This window comes from Gekko japonicus, unplaced genomic scaffold (genome assembly GCF_001447785.1).
Source record: "Gekko japonicus isolate JY-2015 unplaced genomic scaffold, Gekko_japonicus_V1.1 scaffold388, whole genome shotgun sequence".
Classification (NCBI taxonomy): domain Eukaryota; kingdom Metazoa; phylum Chordata; class Lepidosauria; order Squamata; family Gekkonidae; genus Gekko; species Gekko japonicus.
This window is the reverse complement of record NW_015162490.1, coordinates 575,878-591,028: the sequence shown is the minus strand read 5'-3', so window position 1 is coordinate 591,028 and position 15,151 is coordinate 575,878. Positions and strand designations below refer to the sequence as shown.

At 49.3% G+C, this 15,151-nt stretch overlaps 1 protein-coding gene across 1 annotated transcript in view; it reads left to right on the top strand.

Moving 5' to 3' along the window:
- The window catches only part of CFAP61 (cilia and flagella associated protein 61), a 213,237-nt gene extending 201,665 nt beyond the window's left edge, over window positions 1-11,572 (top strand). Inside the window, exons 25-26 of the mRNA XM_015405997.1 lie at window positions 3,070-3,160; window positions 11,145-11,572. Of these exons, the coding sequence (XP_015261483.1) occupies window positions 3,070-3,160; window positions 11,145-11,345 (292 nt within the window). The 3' untranslated portion in view covers window positions 11,346-11,572. The remainder of the gene's footprint in view (window positions 1-3,069; window positions 3,161-11,144) is intronic.
- Window positions 11,573-15,151: the final 3,579 nt, after the last annotated feature.

Genomic DNA, 15,151 nt, shown 5'->3' with positions numbered 1-15,151 from the left:
CATTCTTTCCAGCCAGCTAGGGGATACTCGACAGGAGCTGCGGTGGCTCAAGTGGTTAAGACGCTGAACTGCAGGCTGTGGAAGGTCGGTAGTTCAGCAGTTCAAGACCCGAGTGCCGCATGACGGAGTGAGCTCCCGTCTCTAGTTCCAGCTCCTGCCAACCTAGCAGTTCGAAAGCAAGAAATTGCAAGTAGATAAATAGGTACCACTTTGGTGGGAAGGTAACAGCGTTCCGTGCACCTTGGTGTTTAGTCATGCCGGCCACGTGACCACGGAAACGTCTTCGGACAGCGCTGGCTCTTCGGCTTGGAAACGGAGATGAGCACCGCAACCCTAGAGTCGGACTCGACTGGCTTTCGAGCAAGGGAACCTTTACCTTTACCTTTAGGGGATACTCAGGGGGTTGTGACGGGTTTTCCTTGGACCCCCAGGGACCCAGCAGCCACCCAACTACTCGTCCTGGATAAGCCTAACAAAACAAAAATCTAGCTACACCTTAAAGATTCATAACATTTGTTTCAATATGAGCTTTTTTGGGGGGGTCACGGCCTACTTCTTCAAATAGATATGCAATGGGGAGAAAATGGTATGTGGGGGGCAGGTAGGAGGAAGGATTCAAGGCGTGGTGTCTTTTTGCCCCAGCCTGCCCACAAATTCCAGTACTGCCTTTTGCACTCTCTTGTTGACTATAAAGGCCACACCATTTTTTCTACAGGATTCCTGGCCACAGTAGTAGATATGATGGTCTTCTGAGTTAAATTCGCCCATTCCTGTCCACTTAAGTTCACTGATTCCTAAGATATCGATGTTCAGTCTTGCCATCTCATTATTGACCACGTCAAGCTTACCTTGATTCATAGATCTTACATTCCAGGCTCCTATGCAGTATTGTTCTTTGCAGCATCGGACTTTCCTTTCACCATCAGACACATCCACAACTGAGCGTCCTTTCGGCTTTGGCCCAGCCGCTTCACTCTTTCTGGGGTTACTTGTACTTGCCCTCTGCTCTTCCCCAGTAGCATATTGGACACCTTCCGACCTGAGGGGCTCATCTTCCGGCGTCATATCTTTTAGCCTTTTGATACTGTCCATGGGGTTTTCTTGGCAAAAAGACAGTGTCATAGACGCAACGAACATGAAATTGAGCCAACTTCAGAGGACGGCGGAAAACAGGAGGGCCTGGCGAGATCTTGTCCATGGGGTCGCAAAGAGTCGGACTCGACTGTGCGACTGAACAACAACTGCCCACAAACATTCTCTGGTACAATTTGTCATTACACCTCTATCTGAAGAAGTGGACTGTGACTGAGGGAATCTGGCACTGTTTGAAACAAATGCACAATCAAAGCTTGAGTCAAGTGGCACCTTTAAGACCAACAAAGTTTAATTCTGGGTATAAGCTTGCTTCAGACCAGCACAGCTACCCACCTGAAACAAATGTTGTTAGTCTTTAAGGTGCCACTGGGCTTCCGTTTGTTTGTGCTATGAAAGTCTAACATGGCTACGGTTTGCAATCATCTTGGATAAGTCTGTCTCTCTGTGTCACGGGGCTTGGGCTTAGAAGGGTGTATTATACAGGTTCTGCCTTCTATTTATTACGTACAACTTTGAATGAATCTAACTCTGTTTCAGCATAGTATTGCTAGTGTTTAGTATTACACTGTTTGTAATCATTCAGCTTCATATGTATTGTGTGTATGGTTCTTTGCTTAAAAACTAATTTTAAAATGTTAATCGCAAAAAAAAAAGGGTGTACGTCTGTTTAAGATTGCAATGTTAACACAGGGGTGGGGGCTGCAGAGGAAACAGAAAGGTCCACTTTCAGGAGCAGGAAGAAAGTATACCAACCTCAGACTCATTCCCATATCCCACTACATGTACTGGGGTCCCCTCTGGGGAGGAAAATGGGTATAAATAAAGACATCAGTGGCATTCTAAGCAGAGTCGAAAGAAGAAGAAGAGGAGGAGGAGGAGATTGGATTTATACCCCGCCCTTCACTACCCAAAGGTGTCTCAGAGCGGCTTACAAACTCCTTGCCCTTCCCCTCCCCACCACAGACACCCTGTGAGGTAGGTGGGGCTGAGAAAGCTCTTGACAGAAACTGCTCTTTTTCAAGAACAGCTCTTATCAGAACTACGGCTTGCCCAAGGTCATCCAGCAGGTGCAAGTGGAGGAGTGGGGAATCAAATCCGGTTCTCACAGATTAGAGTCCGCGCACTTAACCATGACACCAAACTGGTTCTCTCTTCACTTCATTCACTGAGTGAAGTGAATGAGCTTAGAAGAGAGTAACTCTGTTTAGGATGGCACTGAAAGACATAGTACCAGTTCATACATGAAATCCAGGTGTCATGCCAGGATCTGATAGTACAACTTGAAATAGATATCTGACAGATATTGCCTTGTGGCACCTAGTTCTTACTAAAAATATATATCTTTATACTTTTCTAGGGTGATGCATATTTGTTTAAAAAAATCTATTGTATCTCCTCCGGGCTTTGAGTGACTTGCCCAAATAATGGTTTGCGCAGGAAATAATTATATATATCCTGTTCTTTGATTTCCTCATATGGCAGATCTGATTCATTCAGTGCACTAGTGCAAGGAACATATTGCAACATTGCCGTGGCCTGTTTTTCTGTCCTTTATTAATCCAGAAACCTTAATGATGAACAACACTTGTGTCATTGTCTACACAAATGTAATTTGTTTATGCAGGAGTTCAGTTAATCCTGCCATCTGCTTTTCTCAAATGAGGACAGATAATGGAGACACAGTTCCTCACAGGTCTTCAGGCTTTTAAATTCTGATAAAATCAGGATTCTTCACTGGCTCTTGCCACGGCCCTGAATTAAGCCACTTTAAATGTAATTACTGAAGCTGGCTGTACATCAGGAACATCCATTAAAAGAATTGATTGACCATGCTGTTATGGGAGGCATTTTATGAACAAACTATCCTGATGGGTCCAGAACCGTAATTTATGAGAGCAAAAAAGCAGGTAAATACTTTATTAGTGGTTAATGAGAAGCTCTCTGGGTAACTAAATTGCTTCTTTTTTTAATCAGCTACTTGAAGGAACCTTGGGCCTTGGTCATCTATCACGATCGCTTTATTGATCTGAAGAAAGAACTGCGCAAGATCCTGGTATCTATCCAGGTAAAGGAAATGACCACCAGGTGCATTTTATCAGGTGGATGCCATGTGACTTCACTGTTGCAAGTTGTTTTAGGAGTCTCCTTTCAGCTTCCACTTTAAATGCCCTAATCCTGAATTCTGGCCCCGGTCACACGGAGCATTAGGCACGCTAGAGAGACGGAAGATAGGCGGATTTTCCGGGCGCGATCTCACCGCCACATCTGGGAAGCGTAGAGCTCCCGTGGCTCACCCGAGGCTTCCCGCCGAAGACGCGCGATAAAAAACTAGTACCTCGGAGGTACTAGTTTCCGGAAACCGCGGGGCAAGGGCGGGCGTCAGATCACGTTTCCAGTGGTAGCTCGTGGCATCCGGTGCCCGCCCATGTCCCGTCGCGAAAAGGTTTTTTTTGGTCAAGTCTCCATGGGTGCGCACAAGCACCCAACGGCGCATGCGAACACTTGGGTTTAAAAAAACAACACAACCCCCACGGCGGCGCTTCTTTGCCGCGCCGCAGGAGTGAGGTATTATCAGCACCTCCCCCCAACCACGGGACGTCGGGCAGGACGTTTGATCCGGCTGCTGCGCAGTAGTTCGCTCTGGGGCAAACAGCCACGCCTCCCCCCCGCGATATCCAGCCCGTGTGACCAGGGCCCCTATTATTGATGGAAATTTGACATGATCCAGGGCATCGGCTGTAGACTTTGGAAAGAATACTCGAGAATCACATCTAGAATTCCTATTTTATTTCTAACACTTGGCCTTGTGGACAAGACACATCACTTAATTAGATTCTAGTGCATGAAACAGTTGTAACCGGTAAGCTTACTGGTGCAACGGTTTCACATTTTAAGGGCTATGTGAAGCCTGTTGATTTCTATTGGCGCTCTGCAAAAGCTAGCGAGCAGAGTCCGTAATGCAAATGTATAATCTTTATTCCCTTCGGCGTACTTCGGGCCAGACCCGACATGATGCAGGTAACGGATCTCCATTGGTTTTAAAAGGTGAGCTGCATGCATGCTCAACCCCAATTTGAATTGGGCCTGCACAGGAAGGAGAAAAGGGGCTTAACTATCACACAGATGAAACGGTGCCCCCTGCTCCAGCCATGCCCTTAGTATTTTCAAAGGGAAAAAACCAGGCATTGAAAGGGCCTGTCTTTTTCCTAGTGAAGCTACTAATAACAGCAGCAGAGGCTGGTTAGCTAAACTACATGAACTCCTCCTCCACGTGGCCCCCATCTGAACTGAGGTCCTGTGATCACGCCATTCAGTTTTTTGAAGATGAATAATGATCTGTGACCTTCACCACATCTCTTTTGAGCCTTGGTTGTACAAAACCATTTCTTTCTAAAAGCACAAATCTCTGTCCAAGGAGTATTGGGCAGATCTGAATCATTCTTGTGTGTGTGTGTGAAGTCCTGTCAAGTCTCAGCCGACTTATGGCAAGCCTCTAGGATTCTCAAGGCAAGTGAGATGCAGTGCTTGGTTGCCGCTGCCTGTCTCTGTAACGTCTCCCTCGGTGGTCTCCCAGCCAAGTGCCGACCTTGCTTAGCTTCCGAGATCTGACAAGATCGAGCTGTGCTATACCGTTCCACATCTCTGAATTATTCTTGCATGCATTTTATAATCCACAGTGGTGCTAACTGTGCATCATGCCCCCACCGAAAAGCGAAGACATTAGGTTAAATATTGCAGATCTGAATTATTCTCTCACATAGAATTAGGGCTATTTTGGAGCAGGAACGCAGAGGAACGGAGTTCCGGCTGGCTCCCAAGTTGGCCACGCCCAGCTGGAACTCATTAGCATAATAGGCCACACCCAACAGCAGAAACTCATTAGGATTGGCTACATTAGGGCTGCGTGGCCTAACATGCAAAGGAGTTCCTGCTACAAAAAAAGCCCTGGGTTTTGACAACAAACAAGGTCAACAGAATAAGAAGCAAAAGGTGGGTGTGGCTGGATGACCACACTTCTGGTAACGGGGGGTGTGGCCTAATGTGCTAATGAGCTTTGCTGTCGGGTGTGGCCTAATATGCTAATGATTTCTTGCTGTTGGGTGTGGCCTATTCTGCTAATGAGTTCCCGCTGGGCTTTTTCTACAAAAAGAGCCCTGCATAGAATGAATATGTTTTTCCACTCCTACCTTAATTACGTGTCATTTTGGTCATCCAGGCACTGTTCGTTTGTTTGTTTGAACCATGCTGGGACCTTTGCGCAGTGTTTGCCCATGATCCACAGCTGGGTTTATTGTCCATCACCTTGAGCATCCAGTCGCTGCTATTTCTCTTCTTTTTATGCATCAGACAATACTGTTCTAGAACAACATTGCTTTTCCCCTGTCCCTGTTCTCCCCCCCCCCAACCCACACATTCCAAATTTTCAGCGGGGGGGCAGGGCTATTTTTGGGCAGGAACGCACAGGAACGGAGTTCCGGCTGGCTTCCAAGTTGGCCACACCCAGCAGGAACCCATTAGCATAATAGGCCACACCCAACAGCAGAAACGCATTAGGACTGGCTACATTAGGGGTGTGTGGCCCAACATGCAAAGGAGTTCCTGCTACAAAAAAGCCATGGGTAAACAGAATAAGAAGCAAAAGGTGGGTGTGGCTGGATGACCACACTTCTGGTAACATGGGGGTGTGGCCTAATGTGCCAATGAGCTGTGCAGTCAGGGGTGTGGCCTAATATGCTAATGAGTTCCTGCTGTTGGGTGTGGGCTATTCTGTTAGGGAGTTCCTGCTGGGCTTTTTCTACAAAAAAAGCCCTGGGGGGGGGGGAATGCCACAGAGGGAACCCTTGTCAAAATGTGGCCGTTAGCTCTTAGCCTGGAAGATGGCATTCTTAGTCACCATCACTTCAGCCAAGTAGATTGGGGAATTCCTGGCACTGTGATGTGGCCCACCTTATCTCTGCTTCCACAAAGCAGGGGTTTTGTTTGCCACCTGACATAGATTTCTTGTCCAAGGTAGTGTTGGAATTCCATCTACATACTGACATCACCCCAAAGATGATACTGAGAGATGTTTCCACTCTTTGGATGTCCGGAGGGGCTCTCTTGTTCTACCTAGATAGGATGAGAGTCTTTCGTTAAAAACACACAACTCTTCATCTCCGATGTGTCGCTAAATAGTAACGGCAAAGGTCTCCCTTGCTCAAAAGCCAGTCGAGTCCGACTCTAGGGTTGCGGTGCTCATCTCCGTTTCCAAGCCGAAGAGCCAGCGCTGTCCGAAGACTTCTCCGTGGTCATGTGGCCGGCATTACTAAACACCAAGGCGCACGGAACGCTGTGACCTTCCCACCGAAGTGGTACCTATTTATCTACTTGCAATTTCTTGCTTTCGAACTGCTAGTAAGTGAAGGTAAATCAAGAGCTAAATTTAAAATAAAACAAAGGAATAAAAGAAGAGGCAGTGTTTGTGGACTGTAATTGTAATGGACGGGAAGAGGAGCCATAAAATGCTAAAACACTTTGACACTTTCATCCCAATCAAACTCCTAGATCAGGGAGAAAATTCCCGGGCTTCTTACAGCTAAAGAACATTGGTTACATGAGAAACTGTTGGGTATTACAAGTTAAATACACTTCAGTATATCTGGGGTTAAATGTTTGTTTGTGTTGTCACAGGAAGTCACATGTGTTTCATGTAACCAATGTTGTTTTAGGAGTAGACGCCAGGGAAAATTCTCCCTGATCTAGGAGTTTGATTAGAATGATAGTGTCAAAGTGTTTTAGCATTTTATGGCTCCTCTTCCCGCCTTTGTTTGCTGTTCTCAAGAAGAAGTAAGAGAAGCCATATCTGCTCTCTCTTCTAGTCTTGTCTTTGTAGTGTAAGGATGTAGGAGATTTAGCTCCGTTGTTATTTTCATCCCAGTTACCTTTCCCCATGCTAGAATGTAGTAAAAACCTTCTATTTTAAATACACATGGACTCTGAGTCTGAATTATTTTGCTCTGGCACTGCTAAACTATTTTATCTCTGCTAAATACCAATTTTTTCTATATCTCTCTAACAAGAGAGAACCCAACAGAAACATATGACTTCCTGTGAGTAACAGAAACAAAAACATTTAACCCCAGATATACTGAGTGTTTTCAACTTGTAATACCCAACAAAAGGCTGAGGGACTTCTTGGGGATGTTGGGTCTGGAGAAGAGGAGGCTGAGGGGGGGGGGACATGATGGCTCTTTTGAAGTATCTGAAGGGCTGTCCCTTAGAGGAGGGCAGGGAGCGGTTCCTGTTGGCAGCAGAGGAGAGCACTCACAAGAATGGGTTTAAATTAAGGGCGGGAAGGTACCAGCTGGACATTAGGGGAAACTTTTCTTACAGCAAAAGTAGTTCAACAGTGGAATCAGCTGCACTGGGAGGTGGTGAGCTCCCCTTCCTCACTGGCAGCCTTTAAGCAGCGTCTGGATGAACACTTGTCAGGGATGCTCTAGTCCAGCGATGGCGAACCTTTTGGAGACCGAGTGCCCAAACTGCGACCCAAAACCCACTTATTTATCGCAAAGTGCCAACACGGCCATTTAACCTGAATACTGAGGTTTTACTTTAGAAAAAACAACCCATACATTAACTTAAGATGATCCAAACAAAGTAAGGAAAGCAATCCCAAAGGCTTTCATTTACTTAAAATTATTTGGCAGAGAATTCGACACTTTAATGATGGTCTGGGCCTGGCTGGGGCGATGGCATGCATGCCCACAGAGAGGGCTCTGAATGCCACCTCTGGCACCCGTGCCATAGGTTCGCCACCACTGCTCTAGGCTGATCCTGCACTGAGCAGGGGGTTGGACTAGATGGCCTTGCCTGGCACCTTCCAACTCTTGTGATTCTATGGAGTTTCTCCTCCATTATTTCCTCTGTCCATCATCTTCAAGGCCTCCTTGGAGGACTGGGGAGGTGCCACAAGATTGGGGGAGAGCGAATGTTATCCTAATCTTCAAGAAAGGGAAGAAGGATGACCCGGGGAAACTACAGGCCAGTCAGTCTGACTTCTGTTGCTGGGAAGATATTACAGCAGATTTTAAAGGGACTGATATGTAAGCATCCGAAGGACCACTTAGTGATCCGGGGAAGTCAGCATGGCTTTGTCCCCAACAGATCTTGTCAGACCAATCTGGTTTCCTTCTTTGATCGTGTAAGGAGCTTACTGGATCGTGGGAACTCTGTTGATGTGATTTACCTGGATTTCAGTAAAGCTTTTGATAAGGTTCCCCATGACATTCTGATGGGCAAACTGGAAGACTGTGAGCTGGACTATAGGACAGTTCGGTGGATAGGGAACTGGTTAGAGGACCACACCCAAAGAGCGGTGGTCAGTGGCGTTTCATCAGATTGGAGGGAATATTTCGAAATATTCGAAAGGCTGTCATTTGGAGGAGGGCAAGGAACTGTTCTAGTTGGCAGTGGAGGATAAGGCCCGAAGCAGGTTAGGCTGAAAGGGTGTGACTGGCCCATGGGAAAATGAGGATCTGGACCTTAAATCACCATATAGGATACTTTGACACAGCAGGCCCGAGAACTTGTGCTTAGCTTTTTGTGCACGCATGCATCCACCCCCACCCCCAACTGTTCTAGCTAATTTACAGGTTTCAGCCCTGAAGGAACTTATAAGTGGCTTTATGCCCAGGATAAATCCCAAAACAAGTGGAACAAAGTTTGCAACAATTATTCTTTGGGATGCCCATCATGCCTTTGGAGGGCACGAATCAGAAGGTGTAGCAGAGGTCATTTCGGGGGGGAACGCGGGGGAACGCAGTTCCCCCGGGTGAGGTGCCGGGGGGCGGGGCACATCACAAAGCCCCGCCCCTTGCTTCCAGCCACCCCGCTTCCAGCCCTCATTCAGCCAGGAGGAGGCAGGAGAAGAGGGAGGGTAAGCTGCTTCCTCCCTGCCTCTCCCCACCCCTGCCTGCCTGGGGCCAGGGAGGGCCTTCGCGGGGCTTCCTTGCACTCCCGCCGGCCTTGCAGGTCCACCACTGGGCCCCTCATGGGGCTCGGCAGTGGAGCTGCAAGGGTGGTGGTGGTGGCCGGGACCGAAGGGGGTGGGGTGTGTGGCTTTATGACACATTTCCTGTGATGTCAGGGGGTGTGGCCTTATGACACACTTCCGGTGATGGCAGGGGTGTGGCATATGCTAATGAGTTATGCCAATGAGTTCCCCTAGCTCTTTTTCTACGAAATGACCCCTGAGGTGTAGGAAAGTCATGTGGTGGCTTCTCTGTAAGCCGGCCACACCCTATAACCTCTGAACCTCTCACTGAAATCTGCTCTTCCTTTTTATGGCAAAGCTCTGGGTAAGCTTTGAAACGTAACCTTTCTTCCTAATGTCAGTTTAGGTAGACTAGGAACGACACGTCGGCTTCTGGAGGCTTGATTTCTATGTGATATGCTGGTGTTCTGTCTAATAATGTTTTTATTTAATCAGATCGAGAGTGAGTTATTTTTCAGTAAAAAATTGAATTATTAGATTTGGCCGTTCATTGGCTGGGAAACAGACTTTGAACTCAGAACAAACGAACAAACAGAACCTCAAGATCTCCCTTAGAGATTGACAGATGTGCCCTGCAAAGACTGGATGCTGAGGGCATTCAGCTGTCCGGCAGCATTGTGATTTAGTGGGTAATGGGCTGTTTGAATTCAAAGAGGTTTTAATTTCCATCGAGGTGGGCCCCCGCAGCCGCCACCCCAGAGTGGGGATTTGAACTCAGTTCCCAGTCCAACACTTGAACCACTACATCATGCCAGCTTTCCCAGCCTGCCTTCCCATGTCGGGCAGGGAGAGAATGATGTGTGTGTGTGTGTGTGTCCCAGTTCTGTCAATCACACAAATAGAGCTGCCCCTCACTCTCCATGTGTGTGAGGGAGACTTAGAGCCAGATTCCCCTCCGGCACAGAGTCAGCCCACCGCTTGAGTTGTGTCGGGAAAGCGGCACCATGCGAAAGGCTTCCGTGCACTCGTGCCGTGTGTCCCAGAGGGCTGTTGGAAGAGCCCCAGACGGACTGTCTGGGCCTTGTCTTTTTGCCCCCGTTTTAGGACAGTCTGGGGGATTTTAGGAGACCTCAGTGGCAAACGAGGCAGGGTGGGCCAGCTGCCGTGGACGGAAACTGGTCCACAAAGTGGTCTGCTTGACTACTAAATGGAATGTCCCCCGGCAAGGAGCCATTGGTGCGCATTAGATACTTGCACGTAAAATAACCTTCCAAGCTACAATTATTCTAAGCGTGCCCAAAACGCACCCCAACTCTGTTTCAATACTGATAGGATATTTAAGCCTCTTAGGCAAATTCTGCCAGTGCGGAAGCAAGTGTAAGTACACGGCTGGTTTCTTTTTTTTCTTGTATAGTGATATGGGTCTACCCAGGGCTTTACAGAGCAATGTCAGCCCAAGGGGGCGACGGAGGAAGGGGAAAGGGAGACTTTCCCACTTGCGTGTTAGACCCAGTTTAAGCTTCACATGGGAAAACAGGCGTAGAATGAAATCACCCTTTCCCAGGAGGCCGTGAAGGACTCTTTTCCGATACATCTCCCCCTTCCTTCCGTTGGCACCAGACCTCCTTGGCGTCTGACACGGATGGAGCTGCACCAGCGCCCGGCTCACCAAAGCGAGTACGGAGTGCTCGGAGGACCAGCCGGCCGGCCTTCCAGGGAATGTGGCACGCAGCTGCCTCTCTGCATTAGCTCTCCCGGCCTTTGGGGAATTGGGGGGCTTAACAGATTGCCTCTGGCTAAAGGCACAAAGCAATAAATCCCAGTTTGACTTTTGCCTTAGATCCGAATCCTCTTTCTGGTGTGGTGCTTTGCCCATCTGTGTGGAACTGTGCGTTTTCGTGTGCCGAATGTCTTTCTCCGGAGGCTGCCCTGAAAGCCAAGCATTTCCCTGGGGGGTTACAGGCCAGGGGCAGAGGACAAGAAGCGGCAGGAGCCCCTCTGGATGCTTCAGGCATTCCAAATGCTCTTCAGCATATATCTTCTTTCTTCCCCCCCCCCAATGTGTCACTCACAGGAGGAGAATCACCCTTCGATGCAAGAACTCGTCCGGCAGGTGGTGGACGGTGAGCTGGCTCTGCTCGAGAGGCCAAAGACCTACCTCAAGCGATTCTACAAGCAAACCGTCTACAAAAATTTGCTAGAGAAAAGCGTCCTCACTTATCTGAACTATAACAATTACCACCTGCCAATGTTTGCCTGGCCTGGGATTGTCTAGCCGTGGCCGGCTAAATGCAGCTCTCGTTTTTGCTCCTTGAAACTCTAGCGGAGTTTGACTAATTCCCCCCCCCCTTTATTATTATAATAAGTCCATTGGGGAGGTAATTTTCACAGCTGTCCAGGGAAAGAAGATGGGATCTTTATTTCCACAGCCCAGCAGGTGGAGCAGAGTGCCGGTTTCATCATTCAGCCAAGATAGCGTTCAAAACAAAGAAGGAAGCAGTGGCCGGGCAAATTCCTACAGATTGCAAAATGTTCTCAAAACACATCATTAAAGCTCTCTTTGCAAAACGGGGGCCGCCTTCACTCGGAGTGATCTGGCCCGCCCCTTCCCATACCGTTCCAGTGATGCCGCAGCAGCAAGGCTTCTGAGCCCTGCCGCCTCAAAACCCCCGTGGCTGCCGGGGCTCTTCTGCGCCAGGGACGCCCTCCCAAGTAGGAACCGTGACAGATGGCAGCTGAGATTTGCATTTTGCATTTTAGCTTTTTAAATTGTTCATTCCAAATGCGAACTTTGAATCTCTCTGTCTTCCTGGACAGAAGGTACATTGTACTGGGGGAGGTCAATTCTCTAATGTGCTGGCGAGTGACCCAGCAGCTGTGGGGTTAACTCCCCTGCTAGAGGCATCTCAGCAGCCAATTACAACTGGGCCTGCCTGGTGCTCTTCATGTCTGTATCAGCCAGTAAGGAAGGGGGGAAAATCCAGAGGCGGGAAAGTAAAGAGTTATTGAATGAATGAAACCTGGGACACTTCCCTTGCTAAGAACATGAGAAGAGCCCTGCTGGATCAGGCCAGTGGTCTAGCTAGTCCACCATCCTGTCTGACACAGTGGGCAAAACACCAGAGTACAGAGGCTGAGCTGAGGCCTTCCTGTTGGGTTTCTTTTTAAGTTAGTCAGCAGAGTATTAAGAGGCTGAGTCCATGGTGTGTTTTAAAATATAAAAGTTTACTATAAACCTAACATGGGAAAAAGGTACACAGGATATGAAAATAACAAAGAGCTTATATGCCTACATCCTCGCAGCTAAAAGGTAAAACGGGAAGAGCCGAAATGGCGTCTCCTTCCCTGGTCAGAACAAAGAACACACAGACGGGAAGAGAAATCATAAAATGCTAATACTTGACACCTTGGTTTCCAATCAGAGTAGCAAACTACCTCCAAAGTTCCCGGGCATCCTATTGTCTAAACAAATTGGTTACAAACAAACATGTGACTTAACAAACATCATTAACCCTGAAAATACTGAAGTGTTTTTAACTTGTAACACCCAACACCCCTTCACACCCAACACTTCCCCTGGTGTTGCCTCCTGACCAATGTTCCCTCTAAGCTGTGGAGTCCTGTGAGCAAAAATTCTACTTGGTGAGCTACTGGCATTAAAGTTGTGAGTGAGCGATTTGGCTACTGCACGAATTAGTTTGCTCTAGAGCCATCCCTTCTTTAGCCGAGACAAAAATCTGTGAGCTCACACTCAGCTTAGAGGGAACACTGCTCCTGACATATTTATTCTGAGGTTCACTGCCTCTGAATGTGGAGGGTCCCTTTATTCACCACGGCTAGTGGCCACTGATGGATGTGAGCATCAGGTCTGTGAGCAGGTGTGGGATGCTGCCCTAAGTCAACCACTTTAAAAATGAACTTAGAATAGTATCAAGGAAGGCGGTGGAAGGGTGACTTTCAGAAATGCTCCAAATAGAAACCTGCCGGGGCTCAGGCCTGCAAGGGTGTTCTGTCAGTTTTCCCAGGAAAAGACTTTTGCTCCTGAATTTTAAGTAGATGCAGGTGGGGTAGCCTGAAGTGGCAGAACAAAGTCTGAGTCCAGGGGCACCTCGAAGACCCACAAAGTGTAACTGGGGGTGTGAGCTTCCGTTGGCAGGCCCTGAATAAAACTCTGTTGGTCTTCAAGGTGCCACTGGGACTGGACTCAGACTTTGAATGACGAGTGTGGCAACAGGCAGCGGAAGAGGGAGCAGCAGAGGTTTGGGTTCAACGTGGGTGGAACGAGCTCCCGGAGATCAGGGCCCTGCGGGACCTTATGCAGTTCCGCAGGCCTGTAAGACGGAGCTCTTCCGCCAGGCTTTCACATAGGGGCCGCCGCTGCCACCGCCACCAATGAGGTGGACAACATCGGGGTAAGGATGGCCCAGTAAGATCTGCCACAATTTCTGCGTGGCCACTGGATTTACCTGGTTGAGCTACAGGATAACATCACCCTGGAGACCATCTTGTTAAACTGAGTATAATTTTATTAACTGTCATGATTGTTTTATTGCTTTTATCTGTTTTATATGGGCTTTGCCCCTTGTAAGCCGCCCTGAGCCCGCTCTGCGGGGAGGGCGGGGTATAAATCTCAATAAATAAACTCAGCCGGGGCTGGCGCAGACCCTGAAAGGGGTGCCTGTTCCTCCCCGTGCCGCCAGTCAGCCGAACTCCTGCAGAGCGCCCAAGATACGCTCCTTGCTGGGCTGCACCAAGGGCTCATTTGGGGTGGCTTGGCTGGACAACCGGCCATGGTTCTGCAGGCCGAGGAACCGGGGGCTCTGCCGCATCTCGTTTTCGGCATCAGTTTCAAGCCGGGGTCCTTTACCGGGGCCGTTTCCCCCTCCCCATTCGCCCCTGGTGTGGAGAATCGGGCATCTGCAACCAGTGTTCCCTCTAAGCTGAGTTAGCGTGAGCCTAGCTCACAGTTTTTACCCTTCAGCTCACATATTTTTGCCTTCGCTCAGGAAGGGAGGGCTACAGAGCAAGCTAATTTATGCAGTAGCCAAGTCACTCGCTCACAACTTTGATGCCAGCCGCTCACAAAGTAGAATTTTTGCTCACAGGACTCCACAGCTTAGAGGGAACGTTGTCTGCAACCTGGGCTGAGGCCAGGGACAGAGCAAGCCCCCAAAGCAGCCCTGGAGTGGGCCAGGCCCAGCGGTACCCGCTGTCTTGCCGGGGCCCTCCAGCCCAGCCTGCTCATTCCAGGGGGGCAGCCCCCCAGAAGCTTTCTTGGCCAGCGGAAGAGGGGCCCTTGGCTCAGGAGCAGTGTTCCCTCTAAGCTGAGTGAGTGTGAGCTAGCTCAGTGTTTTTTAGCCTCCAGCTCACACATTTTTGTCTTCGCATAGGAAGGGACGGCTCCAGAGCAAACTAATTTATGCAGCAGCCAAATCCCTTGCTCACAACTTTCATGCCAGTAGCTCACAAAGTAGAATTTTTGCTCACAAGACTCCATGGCTTAGAGGGAACATTGCTCAGGAGGTGCCAGGGAAGGACGGCACTGGGCCCCACTTCCAAAGGCGGCCGCTTTCCCCGGCCTCCCGCTCAGCTGGCCAGGCCCTGATCTCCTCCTCCTCCTCCCCGCTGCCAGCAGGGGACGGAGTGCCACAGAGCGCGTGCCAGCCCGGAGCGGTTGGTGTCCCCTCTCCAGCTTGGGCGGCTGCAACCTTCTCCCACCAGGCAGCTGCCTCTGCAAAAAGCGGAAACGAAAATACTCCTCTTGGCCTTGGGGGGGGGGGGAGCAAAGCCTTTCGGAGGAGTTTTGTTCTGTATTGTTGGGTCCCTGGCAGGGCGGGTGAATGGCCGCGGGCGCTGCAGGCCCATCAGGCTCCTTTTCTTTCTTTCTTCCCGGTCTTAATCTCCGCACTAATAAGGCCGGATCGGGAGGCGGCGTGGAAGCAGCCGATCAATATTCAGACGGGCCTGTGCGTGGGGTGGGGGGGGGGCGGCGAGAGAGAGCTGCCAGCGGGCGCAGTCAGGCGTGAGGCGCTGTGGATTGTTGTTCTGGTCGAGAGGGGTCGGAGGGAGCCTGCCTCGCCC